Below are 19,621 nucleotides of genomic sequence, written 5' to 3' on the forward strand. Positions count from 1 at the left end.
TCGAGAAAAGCAAACCTCACAGCATTGCAATTAATTATCAATTTCCAAATCAGTTTGTAAAGTTTACTAATGCACAATGAAATGTCTCTCTCAGAGACAGCAATTACTAGTGTTAAATTTATAAATGCCTGCTGTTCCCTTTTAGTTAAGAAAATAAGAAAACAACAATATGAAAACAAAGCATGTTTTGCCAACACTGTAGAATGCATGAAACCTGCAAAACAAGGAAGTGCTAGCCCATTGACACAGACATCTTGATTATTGCAGCTTTTTATGAAGGAATTTTAATGGCTTTCAAGTGCAAGACAAATATTCCTCAGAATATCACTATATACCTTAAGAAATATTTAAATGCTTGTAAAACAATGTTTTTATTCTCATCACAACATTACCCAGACAGTTCTTTCAGGAGTGGGAAGGAACATTTAAAATCTGCCCTTATAGAGTTTTCAGCTAGAGAAATTAAACTTAATTGCAATGAACTGTTCAGGAGTGACACAGTCACAATCACTAATTAACAGCTTTTTTTTTAAAAAACAGTAGCTTCATAATCCCCTCCCCACTTATTGAGCACCCCCCATCCCAGGCCTCCTGTCCACCCCTGCCTAGTACTCTCCCCACCTAGTGACAACTGTTTTTGCACAAAACCCAGCAGAGCGTCCACACCTCAAGTGCGTTTTTGCGCGCGCGCGCACACACACACACACACACACACACAAAATACAGTAAATCAAAAGGACAGAGGGCTTTTGCCGGTACAGTTATTTCTCTCCCCACAAGGAATAACTCCTTTTTGCGCTACAGCTTTTGTGCAAAAAGGCGTGTGTGGACGCTCCGCAGGGGTATCTTGTGCAAAAAGAGCCTGTCTCAAAAAGCACACGTGCTCTGATGGCCATTCTGTGGCTGGCCATCAGCGCTTTCTTGCGCAAGAGTGTCCACGCAACGTGGACGCTCTCTTATGCAAAAGTGCATCGCTTTTGAGGTGTGGACGTGCTGTTGCGCAAGAAGTTTTTGCAGAAGATCTCTTCCGCAAAAAGCTTCTTGCGCAAAAAACCTGCAGCGTAGACAAAGCCAAAGGCGCTTGCTGATTGGGTAAGCACCCAGCCACTCACCGCTCGCCTCCCTTAGGACTCTCCTGCTCGCTGGTCCCGCCCTCTGGGATGTACGCAGGAAGGTGGGGCGCTCGGGGCACGGCCCAATGGGAATCGAGCTCCTTGTTTTCCAGGGGAGCCACGCAGAGGCGGGCAGCAGGTCATGTGATTAGTGGGGGGGACGGACTTGGGAGAACTCTGCAACGCACGAGGGTGTGGCCTGGTTGTACAGCAAGTGCCTGTAAAGGACATGGGGCCTCTGGGGAGCACAACGGATGCCTATAGGCGACATGGAGGTGTCTGGGGAATACAGCTGCACCTATGCGGGACATTGGGTCTCTGGGTTGCACAGCAGGTGCCTTTGCAGGACATGGAGGTCTCTGGTGAGAATAGTGGGTGTCTAGGGAACATGGGGCCTCTGGGGAGTACAGCAGGTGCCTATGGAGGACATGGGGTTTCTGGTGAGAACGGTAGGTGCCTGTAGGGAACATGGGGAGCATAGTGCATGTCTATAAGGGGGATAGGGTGTCTGAGAGCCAGAGTCGGTTACACAGGGGTATAGGGTCTCCGAGAGGCATTGTTGGTGTATACAGGGGCGGATACAGGGCAGGGCGAACGGGGCGGCCGCCCCGGGCCCCATGCTTCAAGAAGCCCTGCGCATGCGCCATGGCAAAGGGGGGCCCCGCGAACTTGTGCTGCCCTGGGCCCCACAAATGGTCATCTGCCCCAGGGTGTATATATAGGATTTCAGGGGGCTACAGTGGGTGTATATAGGAGGATAGAGTCTGTGGGGTATGTAAGGGTTATAGGGTGTCTTGGAGTATAGTATAGTATGTGGATGGTGTCTCTGGGGAGTTAGAGGGAAGGGGTGGAATGGGGGTACAGGAGGAGCAAGGAGAGGCAGGGTTTGAGGTGATATGGGTGTTGACCTGGGCCCTGCACCCCCCTAGAGATGGCCCTGCCTACACCTCTTATGGAGGTAGCCTTACTATGTCAGGTTAGTGGGCGACTTCCACTGGCAGAAGAAACACTGTGGTGCGGAAGTTTACAGAGTTAAGTCAACGTGTAAGCTGCCTTACGCGGATGTAACTCTGTCATGTAGGCCACGTCCAAGTGGGCATACGGTTAGTAGCTAGTAAGAGGTAGCAGCGGAAGCTGCAGAGGCTAGAGCCGCCAGCAGCTGGCAGCAAAACTCACCAAAAACGAGTGGTGAGCTGCCCTTCGAATCAATATGAATGTCACTGTTCTATTTTTTTTTCTCTGTGTGCCACTGTCCAAATGTGTAACAAAAACTCCATCTGGAAGAATAAAGTACTGATGGGTCAAAACGGAAGTGTTGTGAGATTCCTTTTTAGTTTTAATTTAGTTTCCTCTTTGTTTTAATTCTTTATTTCTATTAAAATAGTTTTCCAAACAATAGAAGAACAAACACCAAGCATGTGTAGAATATAGGTAACTGGGACCAAATGAAAGATCTGGCAAGAAAGACTCAGGAGGAGAAGTATTTTGTAATGGAAAGTCCCTCATCTTACCTGGATTTATTTTCCATTTACCCCATCTGTAACAGGACAGGAAAGATATACAAAGGGGGAGGAGAGGAGGGAAAACAAAGACAAAACCAGCCGAGGTGTCAAGTACAGAAACCAAGTGAAGGAAATTGACCACAATGTGGAACTAAATTAAAAGAAAAAAATTTAAAATGGACAGGAAACCAAGCCAGAGCGGACAGATACCAAGACAAAGCAAAACTGAAAAACAAAAATGTATCGTCTCACCCCAAAATGCAACCAAGGAAAGTAAAGATACACTTAAAATGGGAAAGAAGATAGGGAAAGACAGATACATTGAAAAGGGACACAATATAGCAAATAAGCTCAGAGGGGTGTTAGTCTATAACTTTAAAAATGACAAGTGCTCCTGTGGCACCGTAGAGACTAACAAATATATAGCATCGCGAGTTTTCGTGGGTAAAACCCACTTCCTCAGATGAGTTGGAATGGAAATAGAATTCAATGCATCTGAAGTGGGTTTTACCCATGAAAGCTCATGATTCTATATATTTGTTAGTCTCTAAGGTGCCAGAGGATTGTTCCTTGTCCATAAAATAGCTTCAAAGGAAAAAGTTGTGATTACATCCTACACTCTTCTGCAGATTACACGTGAAGTCCTCTAAACTATCATTTTGCGGTATTGCCTTATTTTTACTTTGGGAACAATATTACCTGTTTATTAACTAACGTTTCCATTTAAAAAGGTTTTCCTGCTGCACAACGCTAGTATCCTGGAATATTTGTAAAACACCTTTGCTTCTGCAATCTGAAATCCAGGGGGGTTTACAGGTAACACTGGCGATAGCTTACATACAATTTCACTTCCACTCACTGCCAAAAACAACGATTCAAGTTTGCATACCATTTTGAAATACTCAGTATCTTCCTCCCTCCACCAAATTCTCCATCCTGGGACCCTCTGGTTCGAGGAAATAGTTGCTAAGCTTTCCCCACAGGCCCCTAATGAGTACCCCTTTGCAACTCCTTTGCAAGCCTTTTTTCTCAAGTTCCCTTCCAAACCTGAGTGCCCCAAAGCTCTGCTGCTGGTTGAATCTGCTGTAGGAAAACCCCTCTCTGCAGAATCTGATCTGCAGCTGAAGTATCCCTGTGGTACAGCATTGCTGTAACCATTCCCCCCTCACCCTCAGGATCTGGATCCCAGCAGGCGTGCAGCCGGCTTGTGTTCCCCTGGCTTTCTGCGGATCTGTGTTTTGGCAAGTCTGCCTGAGCACTGCAAGGCAGAACTGACAAGCAGGAAGTAAGCAGGGGAGAACCATTTGTGTAAGACGAAGAGGGGAATATTTCAAGGGCGAAAGTTTTGCTTTCCATGGAGTTGCTAAGGGGAGCACCTGGGCCACCCCTGCGCCAGGCTACAGGGGCCTGGGAGCAGTTGGAACTTGGTGTCACAGAGCGTCCCAGGGCCCAGGCGGAGAGGGAGCTGAAATGACTGGCCCCCCTGTGCTATGAAGCCTGTTGGGGTGCCTGCCTCTAAAGGAGTGCCGGGAAGGCATTAGATTGATCACAGCCGATTTCCCTGCACCATGGGTTGGGGCAGGAGCTGGGAGGCAGGGGTAACCCTGTACCCGTTCCTCCTCCAAGCCGTCTTTGGATCTTACCTGCTTCACGTGGATGTTTCCCAGGTTGAGAGACCCCTGAAGCACTTCTGGAAAAGCACTGGATTCTGGTAAGCGCTGTTTGCTGCCTGAACACCCTCCCCCTGCCCTCTCTAGAAAGCAAGAGTCCGCCTGAAGTTCATGCCAGCGGCTGGAAAGCAAGGATGCTCTCCCTATACAGGTTGCATGGGTACCATCCATGGAATCCCCTACACACTCCGTGCAGGTAGGCTAAACCGGCCCTATACATTTGAGAAGGCAAGTACCCAATTCAGGTACTTAGATATTCAGGGTCTGTTTTCTAGACATCCAAGTATCCTCTCCTTCCTCACCACACTTTGCTACTGGCTGCTAGCGTAGCCTCGTGCAGTGGGGCTGCACAGCTGCAGCAGAGAGCAGAATATAGCCCAGGATTATGTTCCTGTAATAAGGCCTAGTCTACGCTCTCCCCTGCCATCAATCTAATCTGCATCCCTTCAGCTATGCAAATCATGCGGCTGAAGTGGATGTACTCATCACGGTGTGTGCGGTCAAGTTGGCAGGAGCTGCTCCCCCAGTGATGCCGGATACTCTTCTCATCCTGGTGGAGTTCCGGTGTCAATGGGAGAGCACTCAGAGATTGATTTGTCAATGGGAGAGAACTCGGAGATTGATTAGTCAATGGGAGAGAACACGGAGATTGATTAGTCAATGGGAGAGCACCCGGAGATGAATGTGTCTAAGCAGATGCAATAAATCGACGGCCGGTGGATCAATTGCTACAGCGTCGATCCCAGGTATAGTGGAAACAGGCTCTTATAAGCGTCAGATAGGTAACTGTGTTAGTCTGAATCTGCATAAACAACAAGAAGTCCTGCGGCACCTTATAGACTAACAGATTTATTGGAGCATACGCTTTCGTGGGCAAAGACCCACTTCGTCAGATGCAATGCAAGGCTCTTATAAAGCATTTGTTTTCCTGCACTGGATAAATAGCCTGCCAGTCTGAGGACTTGTCTCCGCTACACCAGGGACTGACACTGCAGACGCGATCAGACACGACAAATCGATCTCCAGGTGCTCTCCCGTTGACACCGGTACTCCACCTGGGCAAGGAGAGCAGCCCCCGCCGACCTACTCACACGCACAAGGCTGCATTCATCCCATTTTTACACTCCGCAAGTCATCTTTAACCATGTTTTTACTTCACACCAGGGATGTAAAACCCCGTTTAATTCACAAACCAGTCAAACGTTGAAGTTTAATCAGTTAATGAATTAAACCGGGGTAGGCGGGGGCCCTCACACCATGGGCAGGGGCTGCTTGAGCCCAGCTGCTTCCAACCCTCGGCTGGGCTGCCAGCTCCCAGCCCCCCTCCACTGCCGCTTCCGGCCCCTCCCCGTCCCGTGTGAGGCTGTGCACTCCTAGCCCACAAGCTTGTGCAGGCTGGGAGCTGGCAGCTCCCTACCCACCTGCCACTTCCGCCTCCTCCCCGGGCGTCAGCTAATGGTTAAGGATGATGCTTACCTGGTAACTGGTTCCCGTTCACATCCCTGCTTCACAGGAGTGTGGCAGAGAAGCATCCCCAAAACTGAAAGTGTTTATCAAATGGCCATGCCCTTCACGTGCAAAGTACAGCAAAAAGCACAAAACTTCTCTAGCTGGCCACTATGCCTCAAGCCCACTGAGGAGTGACTACTTCCAAGCGCAAGTGGCTAGTTCCCCTTTGGTACTGCTTTAATATCTGGCCTCTCTGCTGAGACTGGGGACCGCTCTGATGGGGACCGGCACATGACTGATGTGGCCAGTCCCCCGTACAGATTGTTTAGATCCCATCAAAGACACCGACTAGCTAGTGCTAAACCCCAAGACGTATTCCCCAAAGTTTAAGGTTTAACTTCAGAACCACACCATGCTGTCACATGTCTAAGTGGACAGGAAAGGAGCGTGAAAGTCCGCTTGCTTAATTTTTTCTTGAAAGGGGAGGTGACGATTAAGAGGGTTACCAAGATGTTTTCAGCTCATTTGCAGAGCTGTGATTTCAGTTTCTCCAAAAGGAAAGAAAAGCGGATTAAAAGGAAAGCCAAAAAGGTACAAAGGCTCTGTTTCATCAGGCCACGGTCCACATCTAGCCAGGCAGGAATCCCGGCCCACTGAAAGGACTGAACTGGAAATCTGAATCAGCTGTTGAATCTCATTTCCACGTGTGGCCGAATCTCCCTGGCAACAGGGTGGCCTAGTGGTTAGGTCACAGATGTAGCCGGCAGAAAAAGGGGTGCAGAACCCTGCCACTGGTGCCCCCGGCCTAGAAGCTCCAGCTCACTATATCAGTATAGTCCTTAAGTTTGGGGTGTGGCCCAAAAAGTCCAGATTCCCCCCTTAGTTGGGGTTTCTAGTAGGTTCCCCCCTTTGTCACAGGATGTGGGGTTGGAGGCTTACTTGCTCCTCTGGCTGGCCAAGTGATCAGGCTTTGGTTCGTGTCCGGCAGACTGTGAAACCACATTCCTGTCTCCTGGATGGTCTGCCCCTACCTGAGACAGGCCCCTTTCTTTTATCCTCCCTCCAGGCCTGCCATTGGCTACAGGCAAAGCAGGGCGGGGCTAGCTGGGCCAAAAGGCTTTGTTTAACCCCTGGGATGCCAGGCCCTCCTCTCTCCACTCCCTCATACCACATCACAGGAATGTCAGATGATCTGGCAGAGACCAGATTTGGGAGCTGCTAGCGCCGTTGTGTCCAACCAGTTCTGAGGCAGTAGCCGTGATAGAGGCTACCGCGATAGCGAACTAGTCACATTATTCAAGCCAACTAGCCACGCTCAACTGGCCAAACAGCCACACGTGACTAGTGGCTAGCGTGCTGGACGCCACAGTGCTAGAGAAACATTGATGATCCCTGTGAAACACCAAGATCTGAGGTTCGGCAGACTTAATATTTGTAAACTAGAACAGAAAACGAAAGGACAGACCCCAGGAGAAGTAGCCACAGATGACAACAGCTGCTGCTGAGACAGCATAACCCAATGATTCTTAACCTGTGTTCTGTGGCACACTGGTGTGCCACGAGACAGTTGGAGGTGTGCCACAGAGAACAACAGATTTCAAAATGGCCACCCTTAAAGGGGAAGATGACTTTTTTTTAATTTTTGCTCAATAACTTTCCCTGGCCCTTTTTTTTCCCCTCAACAAAAAATCCTTGGTGTTGCTCTTAAAAAAATTGTTTGGTGTTCCTCAGTCTTAAAAAGTTTAAGAAACACTGGCATAACCTGTGCTAACTCCAGTGCAGGTCTTTGCCTCCTTCAGGAGGGGTGACTGAATTAAGGGGTGTCGTAATGTGGGGCAGTGCTGGAGAATACAGGGAGGGTTCCCAAGTTTTTTCTTTGTGAATATAAGGAAGCTGTGCTCCCATAACAAAACAAACCAGTCCAATATTCCATTCTGATTCATATGGATAGAAAATGTATGAAGCGCATCAGGCGATATTTTACCCCCGCCTTCGAGTGACAGCGTTTCTCAGCCCACGTAGTCCCCTGCCGTGTGCCCAGGGGCCAGGCACAGCGTGGCAGTGCATGTGCTGAGAGACTAGCCCTCGCCTGACCGCAGGGCCAGACTTCCACACAGCATGGGCTAACTCTGGGCCTGACCGAACTTGGATCACAACTACACGACTTTGGCTGGCTTCCGCCGGGGTGGGCGTCACACTGTGCTTATAGTGGTGCTCATTGCGCCCAGGGAATGGCCTTGTTGCCTATTTTCCTTATGCACATGTGTTGGGTTTAAGTAATTGCAGGCAAAATCTGCCTGCCCACAGAACGATGCAAGGTCCTGACTCTGATGCTGACGGGGTAAGCTAACAAGAAGACACAAATCTGATTCTTCAGTCACGTTTCAGCTTCCTCGCTCCACTTTGCTGAACTGTGCATACCCCTCCAGCAAAAGCAGTGTATCCCCGCAAACAGGCCTTGGATAGAGAATCAAGAGGCCTGGGTTTTATTCCTGGCTCTGACACCGATTTGCTCTGTGTCCTTGGGCAAATCCCTTCACCTCTGACCCACACACCACACTTCACAGTCCTACCCTAATAACCTCTTTTTGCAATTTGTCTTGGCTTACCTTAGGTTGTGTGTGCTTCAGGGCAGGAATCATCTCAACAAGTCTGGCTCAATGAGGCCCCGATCACAGCTGGGATTTTTAGAGGCTACGGTTCCATACTAAACGATTGTTTTTCCCATCCCCAGTCCTCCTCTACCACACAACAGGGCGGATTTATTTGACCTCAGTAAAGACCAAGAGCTCAACCTTGCCTATGTGTCTTCGGTACCTCATGGCGGCATTGAACAAGTTCGAATTCACTGGCTACTGGAACTAATTACGGTGGGGTGAGTGAACCTTTCTGAAGCGCCACACTTAGGAGTGGAACGCGTTTGGGGGAGGGGGAGGAAGGAAGTCCCATTTGCTGCGGTGGGAGGTCAGATACACTTCGACTCAGGCACATTGTCCAAAAACACCTGTTGAACCTGTGACAAGGCTTCACCTCTTTAACTACCTCAGCCTGTGCGTGTGAGGTAAGTTGTATGTTCCTTTGTATGGCTGGTAAGGCTGCTGTGCCCTGGAAATCAAGGAAATGCCTCTGTGAGGTGAGCGTCCTAGGAACACATGAGAAGAAGACTGGGGGAGTTACTGCATTTAACTTCTCTCCCTGCGTGTATCGGCTCACATGGAACCACCTGCTCCCCACGCTGCTGCCTCTGGATCAAAGGCAGCAAGGGGGTGCATTATAATTAACCGATAAGTTTATCAGTTAATCATGTAAACAACTACACGCTAACAACCCTACTCTGAATTCTAGGGTATAAGCTTGAGGTAGCTTAGGTCTAGAAATTCAGATCTGCCTCACCATTAAACTAGCGTTACTCCCTGTAAATCGGCAGGATTGCACCAGTGGAGACGTAAAACTTCTAATTAAATCACCTTCCTTTTCTGAATCACTTGAAGTAAGTTCACTAAGAAATATGAATGGAGCTTCTTTTCCTATGGATGATTCCATGGGAGCTTTGAGGGAGGTTTTGCAAAGGAACAATGAAACTGAAAGGAATGTGTTTGTTGTGGCTCATGGGCTCCTCCCCTGGGCTGGGCCACTGCTTTCCACATCTCCCATCTGCCTTGGTAATAAATCAGCTGTCCTGCTGAATATAACGCTGAATATTATGGAGTACGTGATGCAGTTCTTCTCTCTTTTACAATTTCTTAATCTAAGCTGATTTTACATTTTAAATGTACCCTTAGGCCTTCATCACGTAACCATTCCAGATTGCTACATATTTAAATTCCCTGAAACAAAGACATTATTTTAAATGAATCAGTCAGAGCATTTTAGTATGTTTGTAACAAAGAACATTGCTTTTAGGGGGAAAAAAGGAACACTAATTTATTTTGTATGATTTTCATAGCCGTAGGCATGTCTATGCAATTTCACCACATGTTAATGTTAAAAATAGGTTTTCAAAGGTTGTAGGCATCACAAAGGATGTTATATCTTACTAGAGTGCTGATTTTGGTGGAGGGTACCACGCTAGGGGGGCGCCGGGCTGGGTTGGGAGCAGAGCGCACGCTGCTCTGGCCCACATGATCAGCAGAGACCCAGGAGCTGAGCACGTGATGCCTCCATCTACACACTTTGAGCCGAGGCAGCAGGGCCGAGCAGCAGGAGCAGCGACTTTAAAAGTCAGATTAACTTACCCGGCTGTCCCGTTCCCTGGCTCTGCAGGAAGGAGCAGGGGGAAGAGGGGGTGGCGGGACACTCTCAGCGCTGGGGATGCCTGGCTCTCCCCTCTTTCTTTTCCTCTACAGAATTTTTTCCCGGTGGTTTTTCTTGGGGGGAGGGAGGTGTTCGGTATTTTTGGTGAAGCCATCTGGCAACCCTAATGGGTCAGCGGTTCCTGACCCAAAAAAGGTTCCCCACTCCTGCTTTACGGGCTCTCTTCTACAGAAGAGTGAAAGGAGATTAGGGATGGATAGAAAAGATAAGAAAACTGTGGAAGCAAGTTATTGTACTATAGCAATTAAAATAAAATGTGTATTTTAGATAAGGGTCTTTTGAAGAATTTATTTTAAAAACGGTCCATCTGAAGAGCCAAACATTTAAGGCTACAACTGAATAGTCAGACTGTGCCTCTAAATATCTAGGCAAGGATTTTTTTTTTAGAGATGTGGTTTTATAATCTTCAGCAATGAACGAGTGAAATATTTCAAGCACGTTTTAAAAACAGAGGTCCTGTAGACATAGTAATGCCCAATTGGTTTTGTCAGTAAATTCACGTGCCGGTCAAATGGCTTCGTGGCTCTTTCATGGGTTCAGCGTGCTGCTCATTGGGCTGGCAGGCTGGAAGGCTTTTTGGGGAAGATTCATCAGTCTGCAACAGGCTGCTGGGGGAGCCTTCAGGAACCATCAGAATAGGGAGAGAAAGGGGTTGAGCACTAAAACGTAGGGAAGGCATTGCCTCTCCTTGCCTCTTATACCCACCACACACAGAAGAGGTCTGGCTGGCCAGAGTTTAAAAGCCAGCCCTGCAGTAGTGCCAAGGAACTAGGTCCCGGGGAGACTGCTCTCTAGGACCCACAAACCCTCAGGTTCATGAGACACAGCTAGCATTATCAGCTCAGGCCCTAGGCAGACTTGCACAACATACACCAGGCCTGTGGTGCGCAAGTCTGATGCCGGAGAATGGAGAAGTAATTTACAAGCTGCTTTATGGTCCCACATCTGCATTGGGAAGTGGCAGGACCGGCGGTAACGGGGTGCCCGCCTGACTCCTCCCATCTGATCCCTGACCACACCCCTAGTTGCGCCATCTGCAGGTGAGATGTGGCGCTGCGGAGCTGCTTGCTTTCTCCTGTCCCGCGGGCAGAGATGTCTGCCGACTTTTACGTAACAGGGACACATATGGCCCTTTGAAACTAAACAGCAGAGCCCCCCGCCAAAACCGGTCTGTCCCGGGCAAACTGCACAGCCCCGTGGATGCTATAGAAGAGCAGTTCGTGCATCTTTTTGTCCTCCTCCCCAAAGTAGCCCCCTCTTGCCAGAGAGTCAATCACTGAGGGGCTGCAGCAAGCCAGAAGAACGGTGATGTTTAGCTCATTGTAATCTTTCTGGATTTCCTTTAATGTGATGATCCCGGCCGAGTCCAGAAACGTAACTGAAGAACAGTCGATGATGATGGTGTGGAAATCTATTTGTTTAGGGACCAGGTGGGAGGCTGTCTCTGCCTCATCCAATCCCTTAACAACTGAGCCTCGGTTTCCCTTTTTCAGGTGCTCTTTTTGCTTCTTCTCAGTCTTTCTCCTTCTAGCAGCTTCCAGAGTAGGCTCTAGCCCAGTCCTTCTGTAGAGAGACTTCAGAAAAAAGTCTCTATTTGCATAATACAGGGGTGCCTCAAAACGGAATATTTTGGCGTGGGGGACAGGAGAGAGACTTTCATATTCCCAGTCATCTTCGTAGAAGGCCGTGCCCTGGATCTGACCCAGCAGGCCGGTCCGGGGCCGCTGCGTGCGAACAATGATGCACAGCATGGAAAAGACGACCCCCACCAAAAGCCCCATTTCTGTGCTGATCAGGGCAGACGAGAAGACAGTAACGCCCCAGACCAGCGCGTCCACTTTGTTCACACGGCACCGCTGGGGCAGGTCTCGAAACTTGCGCAGAGCCCCTCGGAGGCTGACGATGATGATGCACGCCAAAACGCACTTTTGCAAAGAGTAGAACAGCGGCGCCAGGAAGAGCAGCACCAGCAGCACGACCGCCGCGCTGACGACGCTGGAGACCTGTGTCTGGCAGCCCGTGGACGTTTTCACGAGCGTTTTCGCCAAGGCGGCGCTGGTGGCGAAACAGTGGAAGAAGGAAGGGACGATGTTGCAGAACCCGATGGCGAACATTTCCTGATTGGGGCGGACTGTGTAGGCGTACTTCTTGGCAAACATTTCGGAGAGGGAGATAGTGAATGCAAAGCCAACGATGGCCAGCGGCACCGCATCCACCGCCACCCGTCGCATCAGCTGAAAATGGGGCAGCTCTGGGGGAATAAATCCGGTTGGGATTGCACCCGAAACACTGGAGGCGTACACTTCATTCAGCTTCCCATAGTGGGAGACCAGGGTAGCTACAATGATAACCACCAGCTCCGTGGGCAGTGGCATTTTCAGCTGACGCTTGTACCGATCTCCCAGCTCTTTTGCAGCGACGAGCACAGCAATGCAAACCGCGCTCGTGATCACGTCGCATGGGTTGGCTTGAGTAACGTTTTGAAAAATACTAATCCAGGTGGTTACCAAGATCCCATGCCCTTGGCTGCGTGGGATTTTTACTCCGATCAGGTACTTCACTTGGGCCGTTAAAATGATTAACGAAGCGCCTGTTGCAAACCCATCCAGCACGGGCTCGGAAAGGTACACGGAGACAAATCCTAGACGAAAGACGCCCATCAGAACCTGAAAGAAAAGCAAGAGGGTGAGAGCAAAAGCAGCCTTCAACTTTTGATAGTAGCCTTCAACTTGTTGAAGGGAGGTTCCAAAGAGGATGGAGAGAGGCTGTTCTCAGTAGTGACAGATGGCAGAACAAGGAGCAATGGTCTCAAGTTACAGTGGGGGAGGTCTAGGTTGGCTATTAGGAAAAACTATTCCACTAGGAGAGTGGGGAAGCGCTGGGCTGGGTTCCCTAGGGAGGGGGTGGAATCTCCATTCCTAGAGGTTTTTAATTCTCAGCTTGTCAAAGCCCTGGCTGGGATGATTGAGTTGGGATTGGTCCTGCCTAGAGCAGGGGGCTGGACGGATGCTTTAATGGAATCTGACTTCCAGTCTTCCCTTAGCAACGTACCTGATAAACTCCCGCCAGAAAAGTCAAGGCGGTAGCGACTCCGATGGCGTAGCAGTCTTTCCCGCACGCCGCACTCCACGCCCCCAATGTCAGGTTGAAGGCGGTCCCGTTCCAATGGCTGCCGTTCCACCTGTCGCTGTGGCGGGCGGCGTCAGCCTCGTCATTAGGGTCAAACCCCGCCAAGAGGAGCTCCCTGTCCACAACCTGCCCGACCATGAGACATAAGAGGCTGAAAATGCCAACCGACACATGGCGAGAGGTGCCCATCAGGAAATAAATGAGGTTGGCAAAGAACGAGGTGTACAGGCTATAAATAGGCTGCAGCCCAGCTAGCAGCGAATACGCTATTGCTTGGGGCACCAAAATGATACCAATCACCACCCCGGACATAACGTCCCCCCATATGTATTCTCGGCAGCGGTACTTGGGAAGCCACCGTAACACAGGGAAGAAGCCCATGACTATGTTCTTCAGTCTCTTAGTCGTGCAGGAACAGCTCTTCCTCAGTTTGGCTTGGATGATCTGTCTCCAATGGAGCTGGACATGAACCTTTCTTTCCATTAGAAGTGGCGGTGCCGCACTGACATCCATCTTGATAGCTTGTGTTTGCTTTTCCATTTCCTGGGCGGTCACTTAATCTGTCAGCTCCTAAGAGGCAAAGAAAGGGCGAGTTAGGTTCCACTGCAGCAGGTAGAACAAGGCAGGCTCCATGCATTGCCGTCCGAGAGGCCCCAAAAGTGGAGCCTTTCGGCCCCAAAATTCCCACCTCTAAAAACTGACGATGGAAGCCCATTGCTTCCCGTTCGTGAAACACTAATCCAATCCGCTACTCTAAACATTACCCTAAAGCTTGGGAAGGGATCAGCCACCCACGGCTAGCTAAGAAAACTGGAAAACAGAGCTCGTGAAGAAGCAATAGCTCAAAGTTCTCTGGCAAAGACTTAACAATAAATTCTCAGGAATTAGCTTCGGTCCATTAAGCAAAAGCAAAGCGGAACCGATAATAAATAATCCAGTCCGCTTGTCTGAATAATGCAGCATAATATGTGCCTCCCCCCCCGAACAACCATGTACTTGAATGCTAAAATTTGATACAATCCTACGACTTCATATATTGAATGCTCCCAGTGGAATGGGAGGGGCAGTCAGACCGTAAGACAGCATTTGATCCTGGTTTGGGAAACAACATGCCTTGTGGTGATCCATCACCTCCAGATGTTCTTTGTCAACAGCAAGAGGGTTAAGCTCACAAAGCATTAAACTCAGCAGTAGAGGGAGCCAGGGGGGTGTCATGCCTTGTTGCAACCTTGGGAAAGCGTATATTGGTTATACTGAGTAATCGGAAACCTCTGTAGATGCTTCTGAGTAATCTTTATTTCAGCTGGGAAAGACGGTGCAATTTAGCAAAGCTGATGTTTATTTTTTTTCTTATAGTACTACCAGTCCTAAATCTGGGCTCCAACATTCTGAGCTGTTTACACTGAGCAAAACATCCCTGGTTAGAAATTCCTGGGAGTAAACTAGTGCAAAAGTATAGCAGAATGGAAGAATGAGAATGAAATAATATAAGGACAAGAGGACACCAAAGCAGGTTTAAAACTAATAAGAGAAAGCTCTTCATCACACAGTGCATAGTCAACCTGTGGAACTCCTTGCCAGAGGAGGCTGTGAAGGCTAGAACTATAACAGAGTTTAAAGAGAAGCTAGATAAATTCATGGAGGTTAGGTCCATAAAAGGCTATTAGCCAGGGGTAGGAATGGTGTCCCTGGCCTATGTTTGTCAGAGGCTGGAGATGGATGGCACGAGACAAATGGCTTGATCATTGTCTTTGGTCCACCCCCTCTGGGGCACCTGGTGTTGGCCGCTGTCGGCAGACAGGATACTGGGCTAGATGGACCTTTGGTCTGACCCAGTACGGCCGTTCTTATGTTCTTATGAAATAATAGAAGACGGTTTCATATTTAAATATCACACACTCAAAAGGTACTGGTAGCAAAGTTCAGCTTTTAAAACGTGGAGGAAAAATATGTTTGTAGCCTTCTTACCTGAATGAGTCCTGAAAATACCAAGATTGCACCCAAAGAATGAAAGTCCCATTAAAATGCCACTGACTTCTCCCAGCCCAGTGAGTGTGGGCAAGCAGGCAAGAGAAAGAAACACAGCTTTAATCACAAACGGGCAGGCAGTTCCGTTATCAAACCGACAGTTGTGATAAGCTTACTCACAGGACCGGCAAACCAGACTGAAAATGTCAGTGCACTGTCACTGCTAGTCTTCCACCAAGCTAACAATCCAGCTGTTTACTTAAAAATGTTACATTTCCAAAGAAACGCAATAGGTAGGGATCACCTAAGGATAGTGGGTACCATTATCAGGCTGACGCAAAATGACAGTTTGGAAGTTGGTAGGAAGTTGATTTATCTGACAAGCCGCTATTTCGAGTACAGCATAGATAGTGACTCGGATGGTTGTTAGAAAATTGGAGATGTCACTATCTGCAAAAAGCAGCAGTAACTGAATCTTTTCAGCTATCCAGTTGAGTTTGTGAGTCTGCGCGTTCAAGGACTCCTCCTAAACAGCAAGAGCTAGGAGCACCAAATCTCCCCACATTTCTGCGAGCCTTGGTCAGGTGTGAACAGGTGTGCCAAGTCAACGTGCGGGGTGTCATTCACTCGCTGCGATATTTGGAGTTAGTGGTGTCAGTTCCTACTGGGCACTGCTTGCATGTTGCATCATCCAATATCTGTGATTACTTTTAGGGTGTAATGATAGCTGCTAGGATATAACCAATCTAGTTCAAATAACAGATGGGCTACATTCCCAGCACAAAAGGACTCTGATCGTGTAACCTAAAATAAATGGACTCCCATCTTTGTGGCTTGCTCTAAACGTTGCATTTGAAATGTAAATTACAGCTCTGTGTATATAGGTCAATCCTACTCCTATGTAAGTCACTGGATATTTTTTCCCTGGAAGTAAGGTCTGCCTTTTAGTCAAGGGAAACCACCCTTAAAGAAAGCACACAGCTAAAGTAATTATACTTAAAGGCAACATGTAACTGTCATGCCCTTCTACGTTTCTACTTACATGCTTAGAGTCCAGATGCCGATCTCAGTTACATTGGTGTCAACCCACAGCAAAGCAGTAAAGCACTCCAGACTTCAATGAAGACGAGATCAGAATATGGTAAAATGTATTTCCTGGTTAGAAAAATATTCTAACCAAGATGTTTAGCTTCTGCTGCAGGATTAATCCCAAGCATTACAAAAAAATGCTGAGCCCAAAAGGACAATGATCTAAAAACCTGCTTGTCAGAAAGTCGATGGAGCCAAGTTTTGAATGAGGGCAGGTAGAGTGTTGAATGAACCTCTGCTCACTTGGGTTCTGTTGTTATTGTTGGAAACCATAGAGTGTTTGGTGGGTTGGTTTGTTTTTTCCTAGCCAAGCAAAACCACTCGCTTCAGTGAGTTTCACTTTGAGTTTCAAGATGTTTTGAAGTCACAGTGACACGCACAGGTCATAAGCCTACAGGGACAAAACTGGGTATAAATCCACCACAAACAAAAAAAAGCACATTATTACTTCAGAGACATTTTCAGAGTAAAGCAAGATTGCCATGATCTATGTTTCGCTGTAATTAAAATGTTTATGGACAAAACAGGTTTGCTCTTTTCTAATGTTGACTGTAAAGACTTGGCCTAGTACACGGAAGTCAGATTGCGACTTTCCTGGCACGCAGGTCACCACTGGTAACCCTGATTCAGCTGGTGTTAAAGAGTAGTTAGTTGAAGCAAACACTTCAAGGTGCAGTTTCTGCACTGGCAAGTCCTTAACAACTACAGGGATGATGGGCCAGCCAGAACAGAATCCAGTTACTTTCCCTTCTGCAGCTCTTGTTTTTTTCTCCCACCCATCACCCTGTAATTCATACATTTCTAAGGCCAGCAGGGAACGCTGTAATCACCTTCTGATAACGCAGGTCAGAGACAGGCCGTGCCTGAATTAATTCCTCTTTGTCTAGAACACAGATTTTAGAGAAATATCCAATCTGGACTGAAACATTTGCAGGGAGGGAGAATCCACCAAAGCCTTAGTAATTTGTTCCAGTGGTTAGTTACCCCATGGAAGTGCATTTAGTGCTGTGACTGGCCAGAGGGGTTCTGCCGTATTGAAAATCAGCAGGCAGTTATTACAGAAAGCTCCTGGGAAACCCCTGTCCCAGGTTTGCCATGCCACTGATGCTTTCTCTGCTTTGGCCAGCCAAGCAAAAAGCTCTCTGCTGTGCTCATAAAAACATTCCAAAGGAGCAAAAAATCGGTTTGGTTTGTTTAAAATTCTAGAGGTTGACACCCTGACAGAATCTTCATTCTCAGTCTCACAAACTAACGAATGTGCTGTGGGTAGTTTCCTAGTAAGTCCTCCTATTAGGTGTTTGTTTGCAAAGATGTGCTGCCTCCTTAAATAGTTGTGGAGAAAACAACAGCAGATTTCCCACGAATATCCCACACTCCCCATTGAAAACTGGCACTGCAAAACGACTGAGGAATATTTTTAAGGAGATCCTTAGAAATCGGGGTCAGCACATCCCTGGCTCAAACAGTGGAACAACGAGTCACACGCACAGCACAGTAGAAAATGGAACAATCCGCGTTGCCAGCAAAGGAGTGAAGAACTTGGCGCAAGTTTATTGCTAACTGGCGAAGAACATCGTAAAAGCACCCTGATTGGTTAATAGCTTAGCGCGGTTAATAATTAAATCACCCCGGGCTTTAAATCATGGATTGCGAAGAACCGCAGGAGACGCATTAAGCGGCCACTGTGAATATCGCTGGTGTGTGGCTGCGGGCTGCTTTGAAACAATAGCTACTAACCAAGAGGTTTATTCAAGGACTGGGTTTTGTGGTAGAGGCGGCTTATTTACAAATCCCAACCCACTGACAATGCTTTACCAGGACTGTGACCCACTTTCCAGCCAGGCAACGAGTACGTGGAACATTTATGTAACGTATCAAGCAGGGGTGGGGAACCTATGGCCTGGGGGCCGAATCCGGCCCCTTGGACAGTTCAGTCCAGCCTGTTGGGGGTTCAGGTTGGACACTTCTGGCTCCTCGTCCTGCACGTACGTGAGGAGGCACGCACAGGGGAGGTGGCCGGAGGGGCAGCCTTGCCAGGCAGACAGGCTGCAGCGCAGGAAGTTCCGGAGCCCCTTCCCTGCGGGAGTGCTCGCCCCCCAGAGCCGTGCTGGGCAGCAGCAGGGAGACGGCAGCGTCACCTGGGGCGGCTGCAGCAGGGAGCCATGCCAGGTAGCCCCTCCCTGCAGTGTCCAGCCCCAGCCAGGTGCTGCCAGCAACTCCTCCCAAAATCCGTTAAGGAGGTGAGCGGGAGAGACCGAGCGTCCCTGAGGCCCTTCCCTGCACGAGGCCCCCAGAAAAGGGAGGAAGAATTGGTCAGAGACGGGCCCGTCCGAGCACCCTGCAAGGAAAAGCAAACTCAGACATTGCACTCAAATATTAAATCAAAAAGAACTTCCCAGCAAGGGGTTTGTGTGGGTTTTGTGAGAGTGCTCCTCAGTGCAGGGTTTTGTTTTTTAAGTAGCCATTCTTCTACAAAGGAATTTCACCAGCCAATTACGGCATGAGAGTGCGGACCTGGCATTCATCTACTGATCTGACATGGTTTCCCTGGGCTTGAACAAAGCCATTAACTAAATGTCTCCAGTCTCCCCTGCCTCTAACAACTGCATTTTTTACACCCCCCCCCAGCCCACTTAATTAGCCTCATTAGCACCACTCCTACAATTGACAGGTACCTCCTTTTCCCCCATTATAAATAACTTGGTTTCTGCTATTTCTACTCCAGCTCATCATCTGAGAAAGTGGGTTAGTCTCTAAGGTGCCACAGGACTACTCGTTGTTTTTAAAGTTACCGACTAACACAGCTCCCCCGGAGAGGGTTTTGGGGAGTGTTGTTTGGTTTTGCTTCTCACTTGCGTGGCCCCTGACTGATTGTTTTGTGGGTTAGTGGCCCTTGACCCAAAGAAGATTCCCCACCCCGATATAAAGTTACCCAGAAGCATGGCCTGTTGTTTCAAAAGTAACAAGAGCCCCAACTTCTAGCTAAGTTGATGGGAGAACTGCTCCCTTGAAACCTTCACCAGGAAGCATCTAAACTTTTATTCAGAAAAAAGTTCACTCTTACCTGAGTTGTGTCATGAAGAGTCTTTCCAGTGCGCTGTTGGAAACCTGTAGCTATCCGAGTGTAAAGTCTTCCGTGAAGCTTTATGCTACATGCCTAATGATGAAATGTAACTCTTCGTGAATCATAAATATCTCATCATTCTGGCTATAAAGAGCCCTGGATAGCGTTATAAAAGTGCAGGAATGAGTGCCAGGCACTCAAAGCAGAGGAGTTTAAATAACGGCTACGATTATAGATTAACTCCTGGTGATCTGAGAATTATGCTGAGCATCAGTCAGATTATCACTGAACTTTGCTCCCTAGTCCAGACTTGTGTGCTTTGCG

General features: G+C 48.3%; 2 protein-coding genes across 4 annotated transcripts in view; one reads left to right on the forward strand and one right to left on the reverse strand.

Moving 5' to 3' along the window:
• Nucleotides 1–4,033: 4,033 nt before the first annotated feature.
• Nucleotides 4,034–19,621, forward strand: part of IDUA (alpha-L-iduronidase) — a 38,834-nt gene continuing 23,246 nt past the window's right edge. Inside the window, exons 1-2 of one of the 2 annotated variants that reach the window (XM_014579557.3) lie at nucleotides 4,034–4,325; nucleotides 8,468–8,608. In XM_014579557.3, coding sequence (XP_014435043.2) covers nucleotides 4,183–4,325; nucleotides 8,468–8,608 — 284 coding nt within the window. In that variant the 5' untranslated portion in view covers nucleotides 4,034–4,182. Of the gene's footprint in view, nucleotides 4,326–8,467; nucleotides 8,609–19,621 lie in introns of those variants that run through there. The other variant, XM_075931298.1, reaches the window with a different exon arrangement.
• SLC26A1 (solute carrier family 26 member 1) lies at nucleotides 9,631–19,597 on the reverse strand. Of its 2 annotated transcripts, none has more exons than XM_006135144.4 (3): nucleotides 19,298–19,597; nucleotides 13,099–13,746; nucleotides 9,631–12,713 (listed from the first exon to the last, which is right to left on the reverse strand). In XM_006135144.4, exons 2-3 carry the CDS (start codon nucleotides 13,714–13,716, stop codon nucleotides 11,187–11,189), a joined length of 2,145 nt encoding a protein of 714 aa, XP_006135206.2. In that variant the 5' UTR covers nucleotides 13,717–13,746; nucleotides 19,298–19,597; the 3' UTR covers nucleotides 9,631–11,186. The 2 variants fall into 2 exon arrangements, with proteins under 2 accessions (XP_006135206.2, XP_025046558.2); XM_025190773.2 differs by lacking the exon at nucleotides 19,298–19,597 and adding an exon at nucleotides 16,187–16,397.

The sequence above is a fragment of the Pelodiscus sinensis genome, chromosome 6 (assembly GCF_049634645.1).
Source record: "Pelodiscus sinensis isolate JC-2024 chromosome 6, ASM4963464v1, whole genome shotgun sequence".
In the NCBI taxonomy this organism is placed as follows: Eukaryota; Metazoa; Chordata; order Testudines; family Trionychidae; genus Pelodiscus; species Pelodiscus sinensis.

Coding starts and splice junctions, on each gene's coding strand:
- SLC26A1 (XM_006135144.4), bottom strand. CDS start 13,716: ATGGAAAAGCAAACACAAGCTATCAAGATGGATGTCAGTGCGGCACCG. Junction 12,714..13,098: donor TTCTGGCGGGAGTTTATCAG/GTACGTTGCTAA, acceptor CTTTTCTTTCAG/GTTCTGATGGGCGTCTTTCG.